Raw genomic sequence first — 27,626 nt, forward strand, 5'->3', positions numbered from 1 at the left:
GAGGATACCCTCTGTCTATGGTGATGGTAGAACCTCCTCTCCTCTAGGTGTAGAGGATGCCCCCTGTCTATGGTGATGGTAGAAACTCCTCTCCTCTAGGTGTAGAGGATACCCTCTGTCTATGGTGATGGTAGAAACTCCTCTCCTCTAGGTGTAGAGCAGTGATGGGCAACCTTTTGAGCTTGGTGTGTCTAAATTCGCCAAAAAACCGAGCATAACTCGGGTGGTGTGTCACCTTGAGGAAAAAAACATAATTTTGTGATATTTATAGTTTAAACTACAGGCAGTACCCGAGTTACATACAAGATAGGGTCTGTAGGTTTGTTCTTACGTTGAATTTGTATGTAAGTCCGAACTGTATACTTTATAATTGTAAACCCAGTCAAAATTTTTTGGGTCTCTGTCACAATTGTATTTTAAAAATGTTGGGTTGTCATAAGAATCAGGATTAACACTAAATCTTCATTACAGACGCCTGTGATAACTGTTATAAGCTGTTTATTGTAGCCTAGAGCTAAAGTACAATAAATTACCAACATCCAGAGGTCCGTTTGTAACTAGGGGTCGTCTGTAAGTCGGGTGTTCTTTAGTAAGGGACCGCCTTTATGTATAATTATTTGATCGGTGCTTAAACTAAACTAATATCCCCAGTACTCCAAGGCATAGTTGTAAACAGGCTATATTGCAAATTCAAAGAACAATATCAGTCACATATATAATATAGAAGTTTGTGGCATAAGTGCAATCAATACATTTTTATAAGGTTAGCCATAGTTTACCAAGTAATGATAAAAATGCAGATTCAGGGTACCGAGGACAGTAATCCTCGTGCGTTCCACCTGCTACCACACGATTCCGCAAATCAACTCACGGTTCATTATTGAACAACAGGTACCAAAAAAGAACGAGAGCGGCAGGAAACTTCAATATATACAAGTATGTAATATTCTTTATTGAAAGTACATAAATATAACATATATAACCCTCAAATGAGAAGAAAAGAAATTTATAGATACAGTATGTAGGGGACACAAGTAGCCCCAGATGGAAAAAGGGCAACACAGGAGACCAGTGGCTACCCCTGTCAGTCCAGAGTCCAAATCATATAGTAAAAAATAGACATAATATGGTCAAAGTGTTAGACTCAAATGCATTGGGCACAAAGTGGCAGTAGTGCAGTGAAGAATATATGTAAGCCATACACAACACTGGAGGTACCGTCCAGCGTTAGTAATAGATATATCAAAAAACTATTGCACACTCACCCGACATCATAATGGACAGACACTGGGCAGTTCAGGGGAAAGCCAAAAGATACACCCCAACGCGCGTTTCGCACGAATGCTTCGTCAGGAGGTGATAATATACTGCTGCATCTAACTTTGTATAGTTTACCACGGCATCCCTGCATGTAGACGCGCCCACCACGTGACGCGCGCGTAGCCCTGGGGTCGCAGTTACGGGATGCGTCTCCGTGGCAACGTCTCCCCGATCACGTGATGCGGGTTGGCGTTTCCGGTTGACGTATTTCCGGTGCGCGACCCCAGGGCTACGCGCGCATCACGTGGTGGGCGCGTCTACATGCAGGGATGCCGTGGGAAACTATAAAAAGTTAGATGCAGCAGTATATTATCACCTCCTGACGAAGCATTCGTGCGAAACGCGCGTTGGGGTGTATCTTTTGGCTTTCCCCTGAACTGCCCAGTGTCTGTCCATTATGATGTCGGGTGAGTGTACAATAGTTTTTTGATATATCTATTACTAACGCTGGACGGTACCTCCAGTGTTGTGTATGGCTTACATATATTCTTCACTGCACTACTGCCACTTTGTGCCCAATGCATTTGAGTCTAACACTTTGACCATATTATGTCTATTTTTTACTATATGATTTGGACTCTGGACTGACAGGGGTAGCCACTGGTCTCCTGTGTTGCCCTTTTTCCATCTGGGGCTACTTGTGTCCCCTACATACTGTATCTATAAATTTCTTTTCTTCTCATTTGAGGGTTATATATGTTATATTTATGTACTTTCAATAAAGAATATTACATACTTGTATATATTGAAGTTTCCTGCCGCTCTCGTTCTTTTTTGGTATTTTGAGTATACTGTTGGAGAGGCTGAATATAGGGGTATTTTTTGGTGTTGTATCTTGAACAACAGGTAGCAGGCAGCGGCCTAAACGGTCAACAGCAGATTCTGGTATTGGAGTGGTCATGGAGAGTGGTCCGCGGGATAAGGCACCAGCCTGGTAGTAGCTGCCGGCTGGGATAATTGAGACATAGCTGTGTCCAAACTGTGGAAGCTGCAGCTCTGGATTAGAGTCTCCTGACTCAGTTCCTGGGATTGGGTTCTGTATCAGTACTGAAGGTGTACTGTACACTGACTCTCTGTTCACTCTGTCTCTGCAGACTGGACCTTGTGGTGACGAGCATGTGCTTAAGAGACCAGCTGAGACTGGACTAAGACCATGAGGTCTGGACCATGTGCTCCCCCTGCACAGGGGTTTTATACTCCCCCTGGTCAGGTGGTAGCACCTCTCCAATCACACTCCAGTTTTACATCTTACACCCAACTTAACAATTGCCTGTCCAGGCAGAGACTACAGCTGCTATTACATAATGACCAGGTTCTAGAACCTTCATAGAGGGTTCCCAATCCCCCTAACAGCTCCTGACCTGGAGAGGGTGCTATTCGCAACTACCAGCCTGCCTATGTATTGGCAGGGGTGTTGCACATTTATAGCGATCAAACATTCCGGGTGACTTACGCTTAGAAACGCAAGTCATCCAACATGGGGAGGGGTTTGGCCCAATCGCACATGTGTTTCAACTAAAATGAAAGCAATCGGTAACGAGCGCCACCTGTCTTGCTTTGTTGACACAGTAAATAGTAATGTGATGTCACTTGGGCCGTGTTCACACATTCCCTTTGAAATCAACCATAATGGGGAGGGGCTTGGCCTCATCCTTTCTTGTAGCAGGAATTAAGGAGACCCTATGTAAAGGAAAGTATTTTCTGGGTTCTTTTTAAAAAAATTATTTTTCAGTGCCTGTTAATCCATGTCTCCTGAATATGGAAAGAAAATTAAGCCACTGCGAGAAACATCTGGGGTTTTTCCCCTATTGTTCATTGACAGATGGAGATCACATGACCCTCCATCTGGTGATCACATGACCCTCCATCTGGTGATCACATGACCCTCCATCTGGTGATCACATGACCCTCCATCTGGTGATCACATGACCCTCCATCTGCGGCCATTTTATGTTCAGGAATATCCGGCTGATGAGGTAAAAGACAGGAGGCCGTAATCCATGTGGGGACGGTAACTGTACCTGTGCCCATACCTTTATTTTTACCCCAGGATCGAACCATAAAAAATATGGGATTTTATAAAGACAGGGAAAGCCCAGATGCTGAGTTCCTGCAAAGCCAGGACAGTGGGAATGCCTCTCACATTTCCTTTACTCTTAAAGGGAACCTGTCACCAGGGACGTCATTTTCACTAAAGACTGGTTGCAGAAGTCCATCATACCTGCAGTGCAAATCTACCGCTCTGCCTTCTTTAAGCATTTGCATTATATTTGTATACATAATTGTATGTTATAAGTTATCTTGCACCCTGACAGAATTCTCTGTGGAGTCCCAAGGGTTGGGCTTTGGTTTGGATTCATTTAAAAAAAAACCAACATGTGACTTGTCTGGGCTTTCAGCCCCAAACTTTGTGCTGCTGTACAGCTCCTCCCTCCTGCTCCTTCACAGAGGGCAAAGTCTGGTGAGGTGACATCCTTGGGAAAGGGAAGAGCTGTACAGGAGCACGATGGTGGGGGCTAAGATCTGAGGAGTAAGGCTACATTCACACGGACGTATAAAAACGGCCGTATACGTACCGTTTTTTTACGGGTTACATACGGCCACATTCATTTCAATGGACAATACGTCCAACCATTTATATTGCCGTTTTTGACACTGGAGTGTACGGACCGTATACTGGCCGTATAAAAATATAGAGCATGTCCTATTTTCTCCCGTATTTCAGTTCTGTATGCCCTAAAAGTCTATGGGCATGTATAAAATACGGGTTAAATACATGCTGCATACGGATGAAAAACGTCACGTATTTATACAGAAATACAGCCTGTAGATACAGGACTGGAGAAATACATGTCCGTGTGAATGCAGCCTAACACAGACAAGTCACGTGTTGTTTTTTTTTTTTATACGCAACCAAACCAAAGCCCAACCCCTGGGACTACCCCAGGATTTTGTCGGGGTACAAGGTAAGTTATACCACACAATTATATTGTAATGCAAATACTTATAAAAGGCAGAAAGGCAGATGTGCACTGCAGGTGTAATGGGCTCCTGCAATATGTCTTTAGTTAAAATGAGGTCCCAGGTGACAGGTTTACACAAATAAAAACAATTTTTAACCCCTTATTTTTACCGAGCAATTTTACTCAGTTTTATTGCTGTTTTAGCTCCTTTCTCTTAAGATTCCAGATTGTGAGCAGGGACTCTCGAACCAGACACTTCATGAAACCTCTAGTGCTGTGAGATGCTGTGTGCTGACAATGTACTTTGATAATCAGCGTACAGATTTATCTACACTTTTATTGAGCTGCCTCACCTATAAAACACACAGTCAGCACTGCTTATCTTATCTGTAGAGCTGCTGCTGGACAGGAAGTGCCTGTGTCTGTTCCGCTGTCTAGATTTTGCTCCTTCCCCCTGCAGTATTCATATGAGAGGAATCTGCCCGACCATGGCCTGGAGTTTATGGTCATATCCAAGGACAACCAAAATGTAAACACCAGGACTGATAGAGACAGGTTGGACATATGTCTGTGAAATGCTTGAATTTTGTTAACAGTGATATAGAGAATGTGTTATTTTGTTATCTTTAGTAGTGCAGGATCCAAAAAATCCAAATAAGAAAAAGAGAAGGCCACACTATCCAATTTAAAGTATTTTTCGCATGGGTGCCGCCATCTTTCCTGGGATCGCCGCTCCCCGTGACGTCATCGGGGAGCGTCGATCCGTCTCCATGGTAGCCTCGGGTCTTCCGAAGACCCGAGGCTATTTCGTTTTAACCCCTTCATTGCAATGTGCTGATAGCACATTGTAATGAATGAGGAGGAAAATCCCCATATACTGCCATACTGTAGTATGGCAGTATATGGTAGGATCGATCAGACAACCTAGGGTTAAAGTACCCCAGGGAGTCTAAAAAAATAGTAAAAATAAAAAAATTTTAAAAATAAAAAATTATAATAAAAAAACCTAAAATTTCAAATCACCCCCCTTTCCCTGGAACTGATATAAATAAACAGTAAAAATCATAAACACATCAGGTATCGCTGCGTCCGAAAATGCCCGATCTATCAAAATATAATAACGGTTTTTCACTGCGTTTAACCCTGTAACGGAAAATAGCATCCAAAGTCGAAAATGCCACTTTTTTGCCATTTTGAAAAATATAAAAAAAATCTATAAAAAGTGATCAAAAGGTTGTACAGTCCTAAAAATGATAGTATTAAAAACGTCATAAAAAATGACACCACCTACAGCTCCGTACAACAAAGTATAAAAAAGTTATTAGCGCCAGAAGTTGGCAAAATCAAAAAAATAATTTTTGTACAGGAGGTTTTAATTTTTGTAAATGTATGAAAACATTATAAAACCTATACAAATTTGGTGTCCCCTTAATTGTACCGACCCAAAGTATAAAGTAGACATGTCATTTGGGGCGCTCAGTGAAAGACGTAATATCCAAGCCCACAAGAAAATGGCGCAAATGCGTTTTTTCACCATTTTCACTGCATTTGGAATTTTTTTCTCGCTTCCCAGTACATGGCACGGAATATTTAATACCATCACTATGAAGTGCAATTTGTTACGCAGAAAACAAGCCGTCACACAGCTTTTTATGTGTAAAAATAAAAAAAGTTTCGATTTTTGAAGGTGGGGAGTGAAAAATGGACATGAAAAAACAGGAAAGGGCCCAGTCCTTAACCGGTTAATACATGCTTGCTAAAACATCTAGTTTCACATATAAGGCGCACCTGATTATAAGGATGAATGACCAGCAGGTGGCAGACCTGTGCACAGTACAAGGCAGCTGTTGTCTGTAAGTACGGTTCATATATAAGGCGCACTGGACTATAAGGCGCACCTGATTATAAGGATGAATGACCAGCAGGTGGCAGACCTGTGCACAGTACAAGGCAGCTGTTGTCTGTAAGTACGGTTCATATATAAGGCGCACTGGATTATAAGGCGCACCTGATTATAAGGATGAGTGACCAGCAGGGGGCAGACCTGTGCACAGTACAAGGCAGCTGTTGTCTGTAAGTACGGATCATATATAAGGCGCACCTGATTATAAGGATGAATGACCAGCAGGGGGCAGACCTGTGCACAGTACAAGGCAGCTGTTGTCTGTAAGTACGATTTTTTTTTTTTCACAGATAGGTTGTGTCCATTTTTTCTTAGGATTAAAAAAAAAACACATTTTATTTAATAAATATACATAAAATCAATTACAGCAGAACAATATGCACCAAATCCACTATAGTATCACGTCATTTCTATGACTTTGTGTTGTGTTGTGGTTGCATTGCATGTGACCTGCCTGGCAGCCATGATGGATGCCTCATTACAGCCGCCTATAAATACAGAATGTGGACTATATAAATACACATAAAATATTCTAAAGACTCTAGTAAAATACAGAGCAATGCATAAAACCCTGGATGTACCTAGTGTACCATAAAGAAAACCACTCGAGTTCATGAAGTTATAACACATTCTATCAAAAAAAAAAAAAAAAAAAACTTTTTCAACTTTTTTGATGATTAGTAAATGCAGTGAACCTGCTTTGGCACTGGAAGAGCATCTGATGGTTTACCATCGGGAATTAACAACTCAAAGGTCGTCTTGATCATCCTATACGGCTAGCGACGGCTTCCCAGAAAGCGCTAGTAACTAAATAACAGCCCTATTTAAGCTGAAATAGTTTCCTCCACACCCCCATAAATCAACTTTGTCGTCTTACCTGGTATACAGCCAGATGTGAGAGGAGACTAAGAGGGGGCGTGTCCTGTCATACTGTCCAGTATGTGCATGTAAATATTGCAGGACACAAGCGTTTCAGAGGAAAGGAAACGTATTCTGGCAGAGGCCCTCCCCCCGTTGCATTTGCCAACGTGTGAGAGAAGACTAAGGGGTTAATATAGCTGCACTTGGGACACTGCACATTTACAGCCCTATCCCCATAGCCTCCGAAATTTAACAGAAATCAGCTGGAAACCTGCAGCAGATGGGCAAAAGTAGCATTTTGCGGCAGAATCCTTGCAAAAACACAGCAAATTCAACTAAACCAAAACATCTACATATAAAACACTAAAAATTTCAGAAGAACAAACATTATTTTTACATCCTCTGTTTGGTCCCTTGCACAATAGAGAGTGTGATGCGTCCAACTTGCAGCGTGCGCTGGCTGGAGCGTAAGGCCGAACGCTGACAAGTGGGACTGAAGCAACGTGCTGGGTACAGTATCGGTTGCTGAGTGTTCATGGGACTGGAGCAACGTGTGGGTACAGTATCGGTTGCTGAGTGTTCATGGGACTGGAGCAACGTGTGGGTACAGTATAGGTTGCTGAGTGGTCATGGGACTGAAGCAACATGCTGTGTACAGTTCCAGTTGCTGAGTGTTCTTGGGATTGAAGCAACGTGCTGGGTACAGTATCGGTTGCTGAGTGTTCATGGGACTGAAGCAATGTGCTGGGTACAGTTCCAGTTGCTGAGTGTTCATGGGACTGAAGCAACGTGCTAGGTACAGTCCCGGCTGCTGAGTGTTCATGGGACTGAAGCAACGCGCTTGATACAGTCCTGGCTGCTGAGTGTTCATGGGACTGAAGCAACGCACTGGGTAAAGTTCCGGTTGCTGAATGTTCGTGCTGGATGTTCCAGACAGCGCATGCTGCCAGTTGGACGCATCACACTCACTTGTGTGTAAGGGGCCTCGTGCCAATGTTTCTCTGCCAACCCCTGTACACCCAAACCTCTGGTGGTGATGTAGTATCCTGCAGCAGGAATGGAGTAGAAAATATATAAGATCAGCTGGTAAAGGCGCAGTGCTGCAGATTTACCACCGTAGATTTCGATGTAGATTCTTTTATGAGAACCTTCCCCGGCAGTTCTGATGCTTCGGAGCGGTTGTCAGGGGTAGGATCTCCAGTTTACACACAGTACTTGTTCCGGTGCCACATAATTGGCACGCTTGATGCCCGTATCTCGTGTTCCAGTCTCTTGCGGTCGTGGATTTTCAGATGTTTATTCAGATCGGGTCTGTGTGTAAAGCATTTCCCACATTCCGGACATGCAAAAGGTTTTTCCCCAGAGTGAAATCTCTTATGTCGTAAGAGAGCAGAATTCTGGGTAAAGCACTTCCCGCACTCGATACATTGAAACGGCTTCTCTCCCGTGTGAGTTCGCAAGTGTTTAATGAGATCGGCTTTCCGGGTGAAGCCTTTCCCGCACTCCGAACATATGAAGCGCTTGTCCCCAGAGTGGATTCTCTCGTGTTGAATAAGGTTCGACTTTTCGGTAAAACCTTTTCCACAGTACGAACATGAAAATGGCTTCTCCCCCGTGTGGCTTCTCTGATGTATCAAAAGTTTAGTGTACTGAGTGAACAGTTTGTCACAATCCAGACAGGGAAATATTCGATCACCTTTAGGGGCCGAGCTACAGTCCCCAAAATCGGATGGATTAGGCGGACTGTCCATACAATAAGACGGGTCACCGTTTGTATCTGCGTCCTGGAGGACTGGGTGGATATCCGCAGGAATAGGATTTTCTTCGGGAATATTTGCGGGTTTATCTTCTATGTTAGGAATCAGAGAGGACATAACCTGGTCTTCTGCGGCATTCCTGGTGCTGTGTCCATCTGCTGGGAAGGATATAAAGAGCTGTGAGAATGGGTCCTCAGTCCGTTTGTGACATAACAGTAACAAACATGGCAACACAGTTCTGTACGAGCGAAGCTGCACTGGACAGCCTAAAACCAAGCCAGAGCTATCACCCAGCATCACATACCGGGGGTCATTTACTAAGGGCCCGATTCGCGGTTTCCCGACACGTTACCCGAATATTTCCGATTTGCGCCGATTTCCCCTGAATTGCCCCGGGATTTTGGCGCACGCGATCGGCTTGTGGCGCATCGGCGCCGGCATGCACGTGATGGAAATCGGGGGGCGTGGCCAAACGAAAACCCGACGGATTCGGAAAAACCGCCGCATTTAAAAAAAAAAAAAAAGTGTTGCGAAAATCGCACTTACCTTCGCTCGGCCCGGCTCGGTGTATTCCAGTGTGTTCCGTTGCTCTTCAGCGCAGCAGCGACACCTGGTGGACGGCGGAGGAACTACCTTAATAAATCCCGGCCGGACCCGAATCCAGCGCAGAGAATGCGCCGCTGGATCGCGAATGGACCGGGTAAGTAAATCTGCCCCACTATGTCCAGCCCTATTAGCCCTAACTAAATGCCTCCCTTCTTTTAACTAAAACTGGTCTTCCTCACATCCCCATAAAATCAACTTTGTTATCTAACCAGCTAGATCTATCAGAAGTCTTAGGGGGCGTGTACTGCTAGGTCATAACCAGTGGCTCCTTCCCATTTTTCCTTCTCTCCATTCAGCACTGCATGTCAAGTGACCAGGGTGATGTCACCTAAGGTCCTTTACCTACTAACATATGGAAAATGTACCCCGTGTATGTATCTGATCACATGAAATCACAGCAGCCTCCACGGACGTCTACTCCTCTCCATCCTACATTTAGTCATGCTGTGATTTGATTTGATGTACATACATGGGGTAGATTTTCCAAAAGTTAATGGCTTCACCCCAGTCACATGACATGCAGTGCTGAATGGTGGGAAGGAGGTATGTGGTCGCCAGAGTTGCAGAGTTTGCTGTCCAAGGCCAAGGTTGGACTGGGCCACCGGTGTGTTGGTGAAACCACCAGTGGCCCTCAAACCTGATGACTCCGCCTTCAGCCGCTGACCCCGCCTCCTGCGTAATCTGTTCCAGACTATCTCTGCCTGTGTCGGAGGTGGGGAGATGAGGAGGCATACCAGGGGGCCTCACACTAAGAGGGGGAAGATGAGGTAGCTATAAATGAGGGGGGGGGGGATAACAACATATGGGGGTTACAGTATGATGGGTAGGTACCAGTGGGCCCACAATAAGTGGGGGAAGATCAGTGGGGCCTACAATAAGAGGGAGAGATGAGCTGAGCAACAAAAATAAAAAGGGTAGATGAGAGGGGCCACAATATGAGGGGGAGATGAGAGGGGCAACAAAATAAGAGGGGAATGAGGGGTCCACATTAACAGGGGGAGATGAGAGTCCAGAATTTGAGGAAGAACGATGGGGGTCGACAATATGAGGGGGAGATGGGACGGCACAATATGCAGAATAGATGAGGGCACCACAATTTTAGGGGGCCCAATATAAAACGGGAGAGGAGTAACCACAATATAAGGAGAAGATGGAGGAGTCACTAATTGCTTTTAATAAGCGGTCCTGCTTTATGTTGGACCTTATTGCTGCGTTTGAATGGCTCGTGTTTGTTTCCAGGGGCAAGGAAACTGTGCTCAGGGAGCTTCCGGCTTCCTGCTAAATGCAAATTAACAACCGTAAAAACTGTGGTCATCTACTAGTAAAACAATGGAAATGTAAGGAGAAGAGGCGGCCGCTACCGGAGGTAAATTGGTCAACGCATCCAAAAAAAGAGAGAAGAGGTGGATGCGTAGAAGCAGACCCAAAAAATATGATGAAAGACAATAATCTTTATTAACAATGATATCTACACAAAGGGGCACACAAAAAAACCCAAAACATAAACCGCACAGTAATGGTTGTGCAAATACTCTCAGGGCAAACCCCTCCCATAAAGTGCAAACTGATGCGAACGATAAACTGTACGTAGAAGTATAAAGCCTAAAAAGAGGACATATACACAAAAATGTACATAAATGTGCATATAGTCTATACTGCCCCCATAGGAATCAATGGATAGTTCGAAAAAGTGAATCCAGCATGGAGTACCACGAAAATGGGGAGGGGGGCGGACCCTGCACATACCGTCACGGCTTGGCGACTTCCTCAGGGGTAATGGTTCCCAGCATTATAGGTATAAACACTGTATGCCACACGACAATGATGTGATATTGTGAGCTATTAAAGGGGTTGTCGGGTTTCACTACATTCTATGCGGTGGACTCCAGGGGCTTTCTAAAATAACCTCTCTAGTGCTCCAACCAGCACGGCGCCGCTCCTCACCATCGCTGCTGATACGCGGAGGCTTAACTGTGATGTAGCATCGATAGCTGAGCGCAACGTCTACATAGGGTGACAGCCGAGGCTCTGTACACCAACCATGCTGGACCGGAGCCCTGGAGGGGGGAGCATCACTTTATTTTCAGTTCCCTGGAGCCCGTAGTATAAACATTAATAAAACTGGATAACCATTTAACCCCTTTTTTTGTTTTTTCATTTTTCACTTCCCACCTTCAAAAATCTATAACTTTTTTTTTATTTTTACACGCAAAGAGCTCTGTGACGGCATTGACTATTCCATGGCGTGTACTGGGAAGCAGGAAAAACCGTTATTATATTTTGGTAGATCGGGCATTTTTCAGCTGTATTGCAGCATTTTTGCCACATTTTTAAACGTATCCAAAATGCAAGTGGGAGGGGGTTTGGCCAAAACACATATGCGATTCCCATGAAATACATTTCGGACATCCGGTCTCACTCCATCCACCAACGTCCCATTGCACCACAGACTGTCCAGGACTTGGCAGATTTAGTCCAGGTCTAGGAGGAGATCCTTTAGGAGACACCTCAGGAGATATTGTGCGCGGCGCGGTGAGATGACGTCATTTGGCTTGATGATGCGCTAGACTAGCGCGAAACAGCCCGACGCCAGGCCCCGCTCTGCCTATGTACACACCGCAATAAAGATTCATCTGCACGTTACTGGTGAGTGCCGCTGTTTTCTGGTTTCATTGATCGATGTATGTGTGCTGCTTGAGCTGAGCACCACCACTTCTACTCGTGCAACGAGGAAAAACCACTCCTGCCAAGACCCGTACCGGACGCCACCGGTGAAGGAATTGTTGATGGTCGGATGGTGCCGGGACACTGCTCTCTTCGATGTTGAGGTCATACGGGCACGTGGAGACCACACACACAATACACAGCCTCATCAGGAGCATGCCGAGGTGTTGTAAGGAGGTCATACAGGCATGTGGAGACCACACACACAATACACAGCCTCATCAGGAGCATGCCGAGGTGTTGTAAGGAGGTCATACAGGCATGTGGAGACCACACACACAATACACAGCCTCATCAGGAGTATGCTGAGGTGTTGTAAGGAGGTCATACAGGCACGTGGAGACCTCATCAGGAGCATGCTGAGGTGTTGTAGGCAGGTCATACAGGCACGTGGAGACCACACACACACACAATACTCAGCCTCATCAGGTGTATGCTGAGGTGTTGTAAGGAGGTCATACAGGCACGTGGAGACCTCATCAGGAGCATGCTGAGGTGTTGTAGGGAGGTCATACAGGTACGTGGAGGCCACACACAATACTGAGCCTCATCAGGAGCATGCTGAGGTGTTGTAAGGAGGTCATACAGGCATGTGGAGACCTCATCACACAATACTCAGCCTCATCAGGAGCATGCTGAGGTGTTGTAAGGAGGTCATACAGGCATGTGGAGACCTCATCACACAATACTCAGCCTCATCAGGAGCATGCTGAGGTGTTGTAAGGAGGTCATACAGGCACGTGGAGACCTCATCAGGAGCATGCCGAGGTGTTGTAGGGAGGTCATACAGGCATGTGGAGGCCACACACAACACTGAGCCTCAATTTGTCTTGTTTTACAGACATAACATCAAAGTTAGATCAGCCTGTAATGCGTTTTTCCACTTTAATTTTGTGGGGGGATTCCAAATCCAGGCCTCCATTTGTTAATAAATTTTATTTCCTTTGATGATATTTTTGAGACAAATTCAACTTTGCACAGAACAAAATATTCAATGAGAATATTTCAGTCATTCAGATCTAGGAGGTGTTATTTGAGGGTTCCCTTTATTTTTTGGAGCAGTGTATATTTTTTTTCAGGTTTCAATTGAACTCAAAATGCCAATAAAATGTTTTTTTTTTTAAATTGTGTAAAGAGGATTATTTAAAATTTGATTAAGGAATTTTAAATGGGTTATACGGGTGTTAAAAGTAACTTATGACCAGGGGCGTGCCGTCGGACGATCCGAATGAGCGCAGGATTTAACATTCAAATTGTGTTGCAAGACAATCCACCTACATGCACCAGGAAGAAGGTGAACTCCGGGGACCTGAGCGGGGAAGTGACACATGCAGGATATCGGGCGCAGGATCTTAGTGACTCCCCGCACAGCGCATTATACACGGACAATGCACTAACATGCACCAGGAAGAAGGTGAACTCCGGGGACCTGAGCAGGGAAGCGACACATGCAGGATATCGGGCGCAGGATCTTAGTGACTCCCCGCACAGCGCATTATACACGGACAATGCACTAACATGCACCAGGAAGAAGAAGGTGAACTCCATGGACCTGAGCGGGGAAGCGACACATGCAGGATATCAGGCGCACGATCTTAGTGACTCCCCCGCACAGCGCATTATACACGGACAATGCACTTACATGCACCAGGAAGAAGAAGGTGAACTCCGGGGACCTGAGCGGGGAAGCGACACATGCAGGATATCGGGCGCACAATCTTAGTGACTCCCCGCACAGCGCATTATACACGGACAATGCACTAACATGCACCAGGAAGAAGAAGGTGAACTCCGGGGACCTGAGCGGGGAAGCGACACATGCAGGATATCGGGCGCAGGATCTTAGTGACTCCCCGCACAGCGCATTATACACAGACAATGCACTTACATGCACCAGGAAGAAGAAGGTGAACTCCGAGGACCTGAGCGGGGAAGCGACACATGCAGGATATCGGGAGCAGGATCTTAGTGAATCGTGGCAGATGTGCATTCCGGTCGGACAGTGCCCTTTCAGGGATTGCGCAGGGACCGGGTAAGTTAATGTGCCTCAGTATCTCTCAGTGCCTCAATTCTTCGTGGCATAGATACAACAAGGTGCTGGAAGCTCCTCAGAGATTTTGCTCCATATTGACATGATGTCATCACACAGTTGCCGCAGATTTGTCGGCTGCACATCCATGATGCGAATCTCCCGTTCCACCACATCCCAAAGATGCTCTATTGGATTGAGATCTGGTGACTGTGGAGGCCACTAAAGTACAGTGACCTCATTGTCATGTTCAAGAAACCAGTCTGAGATGATTCCAGCTTTAGGTACAGGTGTACCTAATAAAAGTGGCCGGTGAGTGTGTGTATATAATATAAATTTTCAAATGGACTCAAAATGAACATTATTAGTGAATTCTCTCTTTTGTTTCGGTCGTTTTGATCTATAATATATATAGTATTGGGCAAATGGGGCGACTATGCTGTTTTTTGTGTGTGTTTTTACTTTACATGTTCCCCATGAGGTCATAATAGACCCCTAGGGGAAATTTTCATTTAGTTTTTTTTACCAGTATTCCCCCTGTAAATGGGGCATCTATAAGAGCCCCTGTTACAGGGGGAAACCACCACCTGTGATTGGGGATGCTGATCAGACCTGGACTGGGTCTGATCCGACCCAGTAACTCTGATCAACCCCTTTTGATGTTACCCCCGAGCCTTGCTGCCCTTCGTATACCCAGAGCTTCCGGTTTCCACTTCCTTCAGTCCGTCCTAATGGCGTCTCCCACTGTGCCCCTTTCTCTCACAGTCCTTCTCACTGACACAGTGATGGGGCAGGGGGAGGGAGCAGGAGGAGTCATAATCAGTCTTCTGCCAGTTTTATTATCCTGACATCCAATTTATAGTCGCTCTCGCCGGAAGCCCGGGCGCCAGTCGCTCTCGCCGGAAGCCCGGGCGCCAGTCGCTCTCGCCGGAAGCCCGGGCGCCAGTCGCTCTCGCCGGAAGCCCGGGCGCCAGTCGCTCTCGCCGGAAGCCCGGGCGCCAGTCGCTCTCGCCGGAAGCCCGGGCGCCAGTCGCTCTCGCCGGAAGCCCGGGCGCCAGTCGCTCTCGCCGGAAGCCCGGGCGCCAGTCGCTCTCGCCGGAAGCCCGGGCGCCAGTCGCTCTCGCCGGAAGCCCGGGCGCCAGTCGCTCTCGCCGGAAGCCCGGGCGCCAGTCGCTCTCGCCGGAAGCCCGGGCGCCAGTCGCTCTCGCCGGAAGCCCGGGCGCCAGTATTGCGAGTATACTCGACATAAAAAAAGTATTTTTCCCCACTATTTGTAACATTAAGTCCTTGAACATTTGTTAAAAGACATCTACTGTAATTTACAGAGAAAGTATTCAGACTCCTTAAAATTTTTCATTCTTGGTTTCATTGCAACCAATTAGTAAGAGAAAAAAAAGTTCTACATCCCAAAACAGAAACCTGGATATTTTTGCTAATTTATTAAACATGACAAGCTAAAATATCAGATGGACATAAGTATTCAGCCCCTTTGCTGTGACAATCATATTTAACTTGCATACTGTCCATTTCCTTCGGATCCTCCTTGAGAAGGTTCTACTCTTTCATTGGAGTCCAGTTCTGTTTAATTAAACTGATTGCATTTGATTAGGAAAGGAACAAGTGTCTATACAAGACCTAACAGCTCACAGTGCATATTAGAGCACATGAGAATCATCAGGTCTAAGGAACTGCCCGAGGAGCTCAGAGACAGAATTGTGGCAAGGAACAGCTCTGGCCAAGGTTACAAAAGAATTTCTGCAGAGCACAGTGGCCTTAATAATAATGGAAGAAGTTTGGGATGACTGCAACTCTTCCTTGACCTGGCCAGTTTGTCCAGCCAAACGAAGCAATTGTGGGAGAAGAGACTTATTAGGAGAAGTAAAGGAGAACCCCAAGCTCCCTGTTTCTGAGCTCCAGAGCTGCAGTAGGGAGATGGGAGTCACCTATCACCGCAGCCTTCAGCATTTGGGGCTTTATGGCAGAGTCTGGAAGCTTCTCCTCAGTGCAAGACATATGAAAGCCGCATACAGTATGCAAAACACATGAAGGAGATAGGATTCTCTGGTCCTATGAATGAAGATTGGACTTTCTGGTGTTCTAAGCGGTAGAGAAAACCAGGTGCCGCTCATCACCTGCCAAATACAATCCCAGCAGTGACACATGGTGGGGGCAGCATCAGGCTATGGGGGGGGGGGGGGGGCAGGACCACTGGGTGTAATGGAAGGAAAGATGAATGCGGCCAAGTACAGAGATATCCTGGATGAGAACCTCTTCCAAAGGGCTCTGGACCTCAGACTGGGCCGAACCTTCCAACAAGACAATGGTCCAGATTAATTAACGGTCTTGCGCCAGTTTTCTGTGAGTCTTTGCACATAAATACCTGGACTTGCACATGTATTTATGATGAGTTACTAACAGTAATGTGTCGAGACTGCACTGAGCGACGCACGACTCAATACCGCGCGCTATATTTACATTGGCAAGTCCGACAAAAAATGTGGTGCACGCTCCTCGAACTAAGTGCACCAGAAAAAAATCCGGCACACAGTCCATGCACTTTGGGGCATGAATCTGTCACCGCGCTGCACACTAGTGATGTAAACTGCACGTAGTGCACACTGCCTCACTAATAATAAATGTGTAACAATGACCCTAAGCTCAGAGCTAAAATAACACAGCAGAGGCTTCAGAACATCTCTGTGACCATTCCTGACCGGCCCAGCCAGAGCCCGGACCTAAACCCAATGGAGCATCTCTGGAGAGACTGGAAAATGGCCTCCACCAACGTTCACCATCCAACCTGAGGGAACTGGAGAGGATCTGCAAGGAAGAGGTAGAGACTCCTGGCTGCACCAGCTCCAAAACCGCTTCTACTCAACCCTAAACAAAGGGCCGAATCCCCATCACCCACTGTATTCATGCCTCCCCATTAATACCCCCCCCCTCGTCCCTCCTGCCTGAGACGCAGACATGCCAGTGACGTCACTGTGCGGCTGTGCAAGGAAAGAGTTCTCACGCATGGACGAGCAGGGAACAGTGATTGTGCATGAGTCAATAAATAAATTACAAGAGACTCTCTAATGACGTCGGCCAGAGCCCCTGAGGCTCATTATCAGATTTTTATAAAGTTGTTTTTGCAGGAATACGGAAATGAAAAACAGTGTCTTCCCCTGGACAAGGTGACGAGCAGTTAGGGGAGGACAGTCTACCATTAGTAAATCTAGACCCCGAGTCACATACAAGATAGGTTCCGGAGGTTTGTTCTCAAGTTGAATTTGTATGCAAGTCAAAACTGTATATTCTATAATCGTAGTTCCAGCCAAAAATCTTTTTTGGCCCCAGTGACAATTGGAGTTTCAAAATGTTTCGCTGTAATGGGACCAAGGATTATCAATAAAGCTTCATTACAGACACCTTACAGCTGATCATTGCAGCCTGGGACTATAGTAACATCCAGAGAGGTCACCAGAGGTCACAGGGGGCAGAGAGATATGTCTGTAACTAGGGGTCGTCTGTAAGTCGTGGGTGTCCTTAAATAGGGGACTGCCTGTAGTCCTATGCGTCACTAAAAAAAGCCACAAAAATTATTGAGGCAGAATTTAAAAAAAAAAAACTATTTATTTTTTCCATAAATAATTCATAAATATATCCGTCAGATCTCAAAAATCAGCTTGGTAAATTAAAAGCGTTTCAAAGTAATTACAATCTAAATCGACACATGTCAGATTTGAAGAACGGGGCTGTGCCCGTAAAGGGGTTTAAAGTGTCGTAATCGGGGCTCTCGCATAAATTTAGGGTTTTGTAATAATAAATACCTTACCGGTTTAAGACAAAACAAATCCAAGTCCGTGTAAAACCTTCAATCAGAGACATCCAAGTGTTGGGGCGGCCGCTCCCCGCTCTCCCGCTCATGGGTTTTGTGGTGTCTCGTTAGCGCTTGTCTATCTGTAAAGCATTTCCCACAATGAGGACATGGAAAGGGTTTCTCACCTGAGTGGAATCTCCGATGTCTTATGAGAGCAGAGATCTGTGTGAAACATTTGCCGCACTCAGGGCATGGAAATGGCTTCTCCCCCGTGTGGATTCTCTGGTGTTTTATCAGATCCGCTTTCCGGGTGAAACTTTTCCCGCAGTCGGAGCAGAGGAACGGCTTTTCGCCCGTGTGGATTTTCAGGTGCTGTATTAGGTTCGACTTCTTCTTGAAGCCCTTGCCACAATGAGCACACGGGAAGGACTTCTCCTCCATGTGATCCCGCTGGTGCATCAATAGCGCCCCCTGCTGGGTGAAGCACTTACCACAGTCCAGGCACGTGTAAATGTTATCACTGTGCCCGATGCCATAGAGCGGAAACATGGATTTATCAGAAACAACGTCCCCGTCGTTAGACGTCTCATTATGGACATCGTCGTCCTGAAGTTCTGACTGACTGTTTTGGAGACTGGGGTTTTCTTCTGGGGAATTGTCCAGAGTGTTATCTTCCAAGTCCCATTCTGGAGACGAATTCCTGATGTTGTGGGAATTGGCTGGGGAGAAAAAACAAAAACATAGTAGTTCTTAAAAATGAGGATGCTCGCCACTAAAGTGTTAAAAATCGATGCAAAAGTAAAATTGTTCTCCTGTTGTACCAGACACTGCCAAAGAAAGTAAAGCACCGCTCAACTCCTCCGAGACCCTGCGCATCGCCAGTCACCTGCACAAGGGGGGATAATAACGCCCAGTGTAACATCTATGCTAAAAAATAAAAAAATTCTAGACACTTGGGCTCATTACTAACCATTCATTCATATGAAAAACCCAGTCAACATTTATAGTTATGCAAATGAGCCTCAAGGGCATTTCCAGAGCCCCTCAGTGCTGTAGCATCACAGGCTGTTACAATGAGCAGAGCAGGTCTCCCCCTCCCCCTGCATTTTCCGCTGCTGTTAGATTACACAGGCAGAGGGAGAAGTGGGAGAACAAAGGGAAGGGGGAGACATGTTCTGCTCATTGTAACAGCCAGTGAAGCTGAATTACTGAGGGTCTGTAGTAACGCCAACACCATGGATGACAAGTATAAGAAGATTACCACAGTCGCGGTGCCTGGGTCTATGAGTATTGTCCCTGGTTTATCAGGATTCATTTTGATAACCAGCACCCAGTGCTTTGCTTTCATAAATGGGGTTTTTCCACAAAAGAAAGTTCTCACATCTCAATCCCTTAGTGATATTAATACAATAAAGCTCATTTTAACCCCTTACTTTACAATGTTACTCAGTGTTATTGCTGTTTTAGCTCCTATCACCCTATGGTGCTCAGTGTAAAATCCCCGGGAGTGGGCGGGTAGGGTATGAAAAGTTCTTTCTAGAATTCCCTCTAGATATTTGTATCACTTGATTTTGGCTGAGATTTCACATGAGAGAGAGAAAAGGACATTTCATTCCCTAGCTGAGGGGGTAAGTAGTTTAGTGGGGTAATACCTGGTGGCAGATCCTTTTTAATTGCACAGAAAATCCACAAAATCCCATCTATTCAATGCTCTTAGGTTTACTACTCACCTGCAGCAATATCTATAGGGACTGGCTCCTCCTTACACAGCACATCTCCGCTACTGTACAGCTCGTCCTCGTCTTCCTCTACAACTTCAACTTTGATCTGAACGGAGTCTTCACCCTAGTGAACCATGAGCAAAAAAAAGGTGTGATATCAGATAGCGGCCGTATAGTGCAGAGGCATGTCAGCGTTACTATAGTCTGGGGTCTAGGGCCCATGAAGGCCTCAGTCACATCTCTTCTCCTAAGGCCTCATTCACACGGCCATTGGGGGACGTATTTACAGCCGCCGTATATATGTCATATACACTCACCGGCCACTTTATTAGGTACACCTGTCCAACTGCTCGTTAACACTTAATTTCTAATCGGCCAATCACATGGCGGCAACTCAGTGCATTTAGGCATGTAGACATGGTCAAGACAATCTCCTGCAGTTCAATCCGAGTATCAGTATGGGGAAGAAAGGTGATTTGAGTACCTTTGAACGTGGCATGTTTGTTGGTGCCAGAAGGGCTGGTCTGAGTATTTCAGAAACTGCTGATCTACTGGGATTTTCACGCACAACCATCTCTAGGGTTTACAGAGAATGGTCCGAAAAAGAAAAAACATCCAGTGAGCGGCAGTTCTGTGGGCGGAAATGCCTTGTTGATGCCAGAGGTCAGAGGAGAATGGGCAGACTGGTTCGAGCTGATAGAAAGGCAACAGTGACTCAAATCGCCACCCGTTACACCAAGGTAGGCAGAAGAGCATCTCTGAACGCACAGTACGTCCAACTTTGAGGCAGATGGGCTACAGCAGCAGAAGACCACACCGGGTGCCACTCCTTTCAGCTAAGAACAGGAAACTGAGGCTACAATTTGCACAAGCTCATCGAAATTGGACAGTAGAAGATTGGAAAAACGTTGCCTGGTCTGATGAGTCTCGATTTCTGCTGCGACATTCGGATGGTAGGGTCAGAATTTGGCGTCAACAACATGAAAGCATGGATCCATCCTGCCTTGTATCAGCGGGTCAGGCTGGTGGTGGTGGTGTCATGGTGTGGGGAATATTTTCTTGGCACTCTTTGGGCCCCTTGGTACAGCGCCACAGCCTACCTGAGTATTGCTGCTGACCATGTCCATCCCTTTATGACCACAATGTACCCTGTAACATCTGATGGCTACTTTCAGCAGGATAATGCGCCATGTCATAAAGATGGAATCATCTCAGACTGGTTTCTTGAACATGACAATGAGGTCACTGGACACAAATGGCCTCCACAGTCACCAGATCTCAATCCAATAGAGCATCTTTGGGATGTGGTGGAACGGGAGATTCGCATCATGGATGTGCAGCCGACAAATCTGCGGCAACTGTGTGATGCCATCATGTCACTATGGAGCAAAATCTCTGAGGAGCTTCCAGCACCTTGTTGTATCTATGCCACGAAGAATTGAGGCAGTTCTGAAGGCAAAAGGGGGTCCAACCCGTTACTAGCATGGTGCACCTAATAAAGTGGCCGGTGAGTGTATACGCCCCCATTGACCGGCAATGGCCGTATGGGAGCAGCACTGTACCATTCCTTACCCGGGAGAAAGATAGGACATGTCTTATCTTTCCCTAGAATACGGAGCCATGTGCCATGTTTCTCCATAGACCGGCCACGGGCGCCATACAGGAGCGGTACGTATGCGGCACCGTACCGTAGCCATGAAAAGATAGGACATGTCCTATCTTTTCTTGGCATACGGCGCCGTGCTGCATATATCCCCCTTACCCCCTGCTCTACCCGGCGCGGACGCGTGCCCCCCCGTGTTATGATACGGCGGGCACACATTACTGTGAATATAGCCTAAGTGGAGGAGAGAATATTTGCCCAATTACATTGCTGTTAACATTTACAGAATTCAATTGGTTAACAGTGTGTAAACATAACACAAACGATAACGCAATGTTAACACATACATTGCCTGTGTTTGGTAAAGGCAAATGTTAACAGCAATGTCATAGAGCAAATCCCCTCTCCTCGGCTGTAGTATGGCAAAACGCAATGTAAACGCCATGTATGGACGCGATGGGAAAACCTCTGAGGTGCTCTGAGACACCAGCTCAGCATTAGGCCTCTTTCACATGGACGTATTCTAGCCGGGCCGAGTATACAGCCGCGTGCTGGAGAGGTGGAGGGATGAGCGCCACGGCCTGGTGCCATAGCCGTCTATGGAGACGTATATATACGACGGCCGATATACATCACCACAAAGTTCCATGGTGTAAACGGCCTTAGTCGGGACATAACACCAGCACCAGAGGAGCTACAGCAATTATAACAAGCTCTTTACCACAGATCAGCCCTTACAGACCGGATCATCCATTTTTTTTAGTCCTACCTACCTCAACATCTTGTGGATCACTTTGCTCTTCATAATCTGAATAAACAGAACTGGAAGATCTTCGTTGATCATTCCTGTTATGGGAACCATCTGTGGGGAACACACACACAGTCTCATGATGAGCGTCTCCCAGCGACCCCGAAAACAACTTTCATCAGTCCAGAAAATGAAGTCCCAACTTACCGGGAGACGAGGGGACCTCATTATCCTCTTCATCCTCCATGTACTGGTCTTTGTGCCGCTCTATATACTGTCCCCCAGGAGCCTGACACACAGGGTCATAAAGTCATCATCCAGGCACATTAACCATGTGGTTATGTGTAGTGTAATGGGGTCTCACCTCTCCGGTCAGCAGCTCAATGATCTTTTCAGCGAGTTCCAAAATCTTCTCACTTTCTTTCTCTACGGTCAGTGATCGAGCTGCTGGTATCTGAATGAAGTCCTGGGGCCTGCTCCGCCTTCCGGATGCATGACGAGGACCACTGGATGACTTTTTTACTAATGTGTAATCCTGTAGGTTAGGAAAGAATCCTTCCATTATAGGAAATCTACCACCAGGATGAAGAGTTGTAAACCAAGTACACTTACCTGCTGGTGGGTGCCCAGTCTGGCTGGATCCACTTTTCTTTTAGCTTCTTATACTCATGTTTTTACAAACCATTATTTAATAATTATGCAAATTAGCACAATTTTTAAGCCTTTTTTTTTTTTGTAAAAACAGCGGTATAAAGGAAGAGAACACCCTGCCAGAGGCGGCACACATCTGCATGGAAGTGTGCTTGGTTTACAACCCTTTATCCTGGTGGTGGATAATTATATAATAATTCTTTATTTATATAGCGCACACAGATTACGCAGCGCTGCACAGAATTTGCCAAATCAGTCCCTGTACCAATGGGGCTCACAATCTAATCAACCTCCCAGTATGTTTTGGAGTGAGGGAGGAAACCGGAGGACCCGGAGGTAACCCATGCAAACACAGAGAGAACGTACAAACTCTTTGCAGATGTTGACCCAGGGACTTGGACCCAGATCCCCAGCGCTGCAAGATTGTAATTCTAACCACTGAGCCACCGTGAATTTCCTTTAATGCTGACTTAGGTTTCCCATGGCATTACATAGGGGAAATAATAAGTGTGTCATACAACACGCATGTGTGTGTGTGTGTGTGTGTGTGTGTGTGTACAGCTCTCTGTTCTTTACATATGCTCTAGTTTAGAAGGGTGAAAATTGCTGACACACTTTGTAAAATGCAGGCAGAGGCCATCAGTTTCATTAGACCGGGTGGCCATCTAATCTACATGAGGACTTTCTGATTCTTTGATGGCAAATTCAGTGGGAGAGAAGGACTGAGCAGTAGGGTGGGAATATTTTTATCCTGAGCAGAGATAAGCCACCAGCAGGGGGTGTCTGGCTGCGGCTTAATCCCCTCCAATCACTCAGGACGCATGCAATGTACGGAGGGGGAAGGGTAACGCACCGGGAGAGGATAACATTCAGCTGGATGAGCTCAGGGCAGCTACTATCTAATATGTAAAGCCGGCTCAGAGATAAACATATTTCCCAGAGTCCACCTCTCCAGCCCGTTTTATCGCTACAGATAAGAGAAACGTCCTGCAACTAAAGTCCCCAAGTCACTCACCTCTCCTGTCAGCAGGTAGATGATCTCCAGGGTGATGTTTAATATACTCTCGGCCATGACGCTCTTGTCCTGGTCCATCAAGTGCTCTGTAAAGACGGACGTCTGGTCCCTACAGGAAAACCGGAGCACGAGATCCCACTACAGAGGAAACAATAGACCATGTGATATTCCGGCTTGGTTGTTACATTGTATCTCTCATAGTTGTCACTTGCAGGAATCTGTTGTTGTAAATATTTTGTATATATTGTACATCATGTTTGGTTTATGTTTTGTGTTATTGTTAGGTTTTATATGATGTATTTTCATAACAGATCTACCAGAATCTCATCTTTATAAGTGGGAGAACTTGTACAATTGGGGGCTGACCGAATACTTTTACCCCCCCCCCCCACCCCCCCCCTGTATATACACCCTGATCAGTCCACTGTGAGCTGTAATAATCTTGTCCCATAGCTGAGGAAGGTTCTGTATACACGAAACATGTTACATGGAAATGTTTTAATCTGTTTCATCCAGATTGTGTTTTCTTTAATTATATTTATGAATAATAATACTAATAATTCTTTATTGATATAGCGCACACAGATTCCGCAGCGCTGCACAGAACTTGTCACATCAGTCGGTGACTGTGGTGTTTGTGCCCCTGTAGTTCCCATTTTTCTTGCCTTTTAAACACCGAGTTTGACCGCCCCCCTGTGGTAAAGCCTGGGAACTGCAAGTCATCCACCAACCAACTGTGAATCTACCTACCAGGGGCCTAACATTACATTACCCAAATGTGATTCTCTCACTAGACATGGCGGCCGGGCCGGGGGCTAGAGAGGGGCCTTCCATACATTATGTACATTTTATTGTCACCAAGAAATCCAAAGAGATTACACAAAACACTAATGTGAATATTCCAGAGGGAATAATAGTGACAGGAATGAATAAATCAGTCCCAGATACATCCCAATAATGGGATTACTGACACATATATCCAGTGTATTCCCAGCACAACCAGTGCAGCCAGCGAGCAGTATACGGGGATTACCGACACATAGTTCCAGTGAACAGGCAGTTCCTGAGTTACATACAAGATATAGGTTCCATAGGTTTGCTCTTAAATCGAATTTGTATGTAAGTCGAAACTGTATATTATATCATTGTAGATCCAGCCCCAAATTTTTTTTGCTCCAGTGACAATTGGAGTTTGAAATTTTTTTTGCTGTAATGGGACCAAGGATTATGAATAAAGCTTCATTACAGACACCTTACAGCTGATCATTGCAGTCTGGGACTATAGTAACATCCAGAGAGGTCACCAGAGGTCACAGGGGTCTGTCTGTAACTAGGGGTCGTCTGTAAATTGGGTGTCCTTAAGTAGGACTTCCTGTGTTCCCAGTACAAGCGGTGCAGCCAGGGAGCAGTACACTGGGATTAGTGGCACATTAGTTCCAGGGAGTTTCTATAGAGCGTGGATAATGGCTGTGCTGCAGATTATAACCCGTGATGCAGTCATTATTCTTCACACATTTTGTCTCCGTGTGAATGGGGCACCAGGCGCAGGATCCAGACCCATGTGCCGAGTGATAATGTGAGAGGGGATTATACTGGAGTTATCAAAGTGGTTACTGCCAACAACACAAAACATGTCTTGTATATATTCTAGGCCCAGAAGCCGTGTACTAACAGGGTAGCGCTATCCCTCCTCCATGGATAACAGCAACGGAACAAAAGACTAACGATAGCTGAGCAGCAAAATTATCCATATTCTCAGCACTATAACAATGTGCTCAGCTCCTCCTGCTCTATAACATGCTGCCTGCAGATAGGACACTATGTACAATGTGTACAGCTGCTCCTCCTCTATAATATGCTGCCTGCAGATAGGACACTATGTACAATGTGTACAGCTGCTCCTGCTCTATAACATGCTGCCTGAGGATAAAACACTATGTACAATGTGCTCAGCTCCCCCTGCTCTATAACATGCTGCCTGCAGATAGGACACTATGTACAATGTGTACAGCTGCTCCTGCTCTATAATATGCTGCCTGCAGATAGGACACTATGTACAATGTGTACAGCTGCTCCTGCTCTATAATATGCTGCCTGCAGATAGGACACTATGTACAATGTGTACAGCTGCTCCTGCTCTATAATATGCTGCCTGCAGATAGCACACTATGTACAATGTGCTCAGCTCCTCCTGCTCTATAACATGCTACCTGCAGATAGGACACTATGTACAATCTGCTCAGCTCCTCCTGCTCTATAACATGCTGCCTGCAGATAGGACACTATGTACAATGTGCTTAGCTCCTCCTACTCTATACCATGCTGCCTGCAGATAGGACACTATGTACAATGTGCTTAGCTCCTCCTACTCTATACCATGCTGCCTGCAGATAGGACACTATGTACAATCTGCTCAGCTCCCCCTGCTCTATATCATGCTGCCTGGAGATAGGACACTATGTACAATGTGTACAGCTGCTCCTGCTTTATAACATGCTGCCTGCAGATAGGACACTATGTACAATGTGTACAGCTGCTCCTGCTCTATAACCTGCTGCCTGCAGATAGGACACTATGTACAATGTGTACAGCTGCTCCTGCTCTATAACATGCTGCCTGCAGTTCGGACACTATGTACAACCTGCTCAGCTCCTCCTGCTCTATAACATGCTGCCAGCAGATTGTACATAGTGTCCTATCTGCTTGGCTCCGTCTGTAGGTAGTAAATATCCCATTGTATGTTGTAGTGAGTTTCAGTCTTGGCTCTAGATGTGTATTCCATGACCTGGACACAATGAAAATATCACCGATCACCGCAGCTTCCAGTCCTGACATCACATTTATAGTGGGGGTGACACATAGCGACCCCCGGGGCTCTACATACAGGTAAGTAGGGGCTATACTGCTAGTCACATTACACCCTGCCCACTCAGCTTTAGGTCCATGTTTTAATACCACTAAAAATAAAACATAGAAAAACTTTTTTGAAACAGAACGAAGTGTGCAATGATGAGTGACAGCAGTAGGTGTATTACCCCCCCAGACACAAATACATCTGTGTGCTCTATAACCGCAGAGCCGCACCATGTGAACACCGACCAACACCGCAAGAGAAGACGCAGCATAACACTCCTCACATCTGATGTCAGCCAACACGTCATAGAATAACATCAGAGACGGCAGTGACGCTGATACATACAAGGTCTGATAACCTAGGACAAGCCCGGGTCATATCACTATCATACAGGACACTCATTACCTCTCACTGGACGCGGGTCCGGAATAAAGAGCCGCCGCATCTGCCTCACAGGAAGCACGGGGATTAGCGGGGATTAGGGAAGGAGGATCGCGCTGCACGGGATTGTGGGTAATCCCCAGCACGGAGGCTGACGGCTCGGCGGTCACATGGTCTGAAGCTCACGTGATCGGATTAGAGGAGGAGGGGGGAGGAGGAGCAGGGGGAGTGGCGTAACCCAGAGACTGCCAGTTGTAGATAAGAGAATGAGACGAGGAGATGCCATAACCGAGAGAGGGGCCCCAGGGAGCAGTCTGTGAGGAAGAGAGAGGGGCCCCAGGGAGCAGTCTGTGAGGAAGAGAGAGGGGCCCCAGGGAGCAGTCTGTGAGGAAGAGAGAGGGGCCCCAGGGAGCAGTCTGTGAGGAAGAGAGAGGGGCCCCAGGGAGCAGTCTGTGAGGAAGAGAGAGGGGCCCCAGGGAGCAGTCTGTGAGGAAGAGAGAGGGGCCCCAGGGAGCAGTCTGTGAGGAAGAGAGAGGGGCCCCAGGGAGCAGTCTGTGAGGAAGAGAAGGGGCCCCAGGGAGCAGTCTGTGAGGAGGAGAGAGGGGCCCCAGGGAGCAGTCTGTGAGGAAGAGAGAGGGGCCCCAGGGAGCAGTCTGTGAGGAAGAGAGAGGGGCCCCAGGGAGCA

The 27,626-nt window shown here is 46.3% G+C and overlaps 2 protein-coding genes across 2 annotated transcripts in view; both read right to left on the minus strand.

Moving 5' to 3' along the window:
* Positions 1 to 6,504: 6,504 nt before the first annotated feature.
* Positions 6,505 to 18,045, minus strand: LOC140106151 (uncharacterized). Its single transcript, XM_072130414.1, has 2 exons — positions 17,984 to 18,045; positions 6,505 to 8,962 (listed from the first exon to the last, which is right to left on the minus strand). The coding sequence occupies exon 2, from the start codon at positions 8,919 to 8,921 to the stop codon at positions 8,250 to 8,252; it is 672 nt and encodes a 223-aa protein (XP_071986515.1). The 5' UTR covers positions 8,922 to 8,962; positions 17,984 to 18,045; the 3' UTR covers positions 6,505 to 8,249.
* Positions 17,768 to 27,626, minus strand: part of LOC140106450 (uncharacterized) — a 29,280-nt gene continuing 19,421 nt past the window's right edge. Inside the window, exons 8-13 of the mRNA XM_072130897.1 lie at positions 23,707 to 23,844; positions 22,405 to 22,575; positions 22,248 to 22,329; positions 22,066 to 22,154; positions 19,699 to 19,813; positions 17,768 to 18,687 (exon numbers count right to left, since the gene is read on the minus strand). Of these exons, the coding sequence (XP_071986998.1) occupies positions 18,023 to 18,687; positions 19,699 to 19,813; positions 22,066 to 22,154; positions 22,248 to 22,329; positions 22,405 to 22,575; positions 23,707 to 23,844 (1,260 nt within the window). The 3' untranslated portion in view covers positions 17,768 to 18,022. The remainder of the gene's footprint in view (positions 18,688 to 19,698; positions 19,814 to 22,065; positions 22,155 to 22,247; positions 22,330 to 22,404; positions 22,576 to 23,706; positions 23,845 to 27,626) is intronic.

This window comes from Engystomops pustulosus, chromosome 11, assembly GCF_040894005.1.
Source record: "Engystomops pustulosus chromosome 11, aEngPut4.maternal, whole genome shotgun sequence".
In the NCBI taxonomy this organism is placed as follows: Eukaryota; Metazoa; Chordata; class Amphibia; order Anura; family Leptodactylidae; genus Engystomops; species Engystomops pustulosus.

What these genes read in the sequence shown, in the direction of transcription:
- LOC140106151 (XM_072130414.1), bottom strand. Translation starts at nt 8,921, where the DNA reads ATGTCCTCTCTGATTCCTAACATAGAAGATAAACCCGCAAATATTCCC.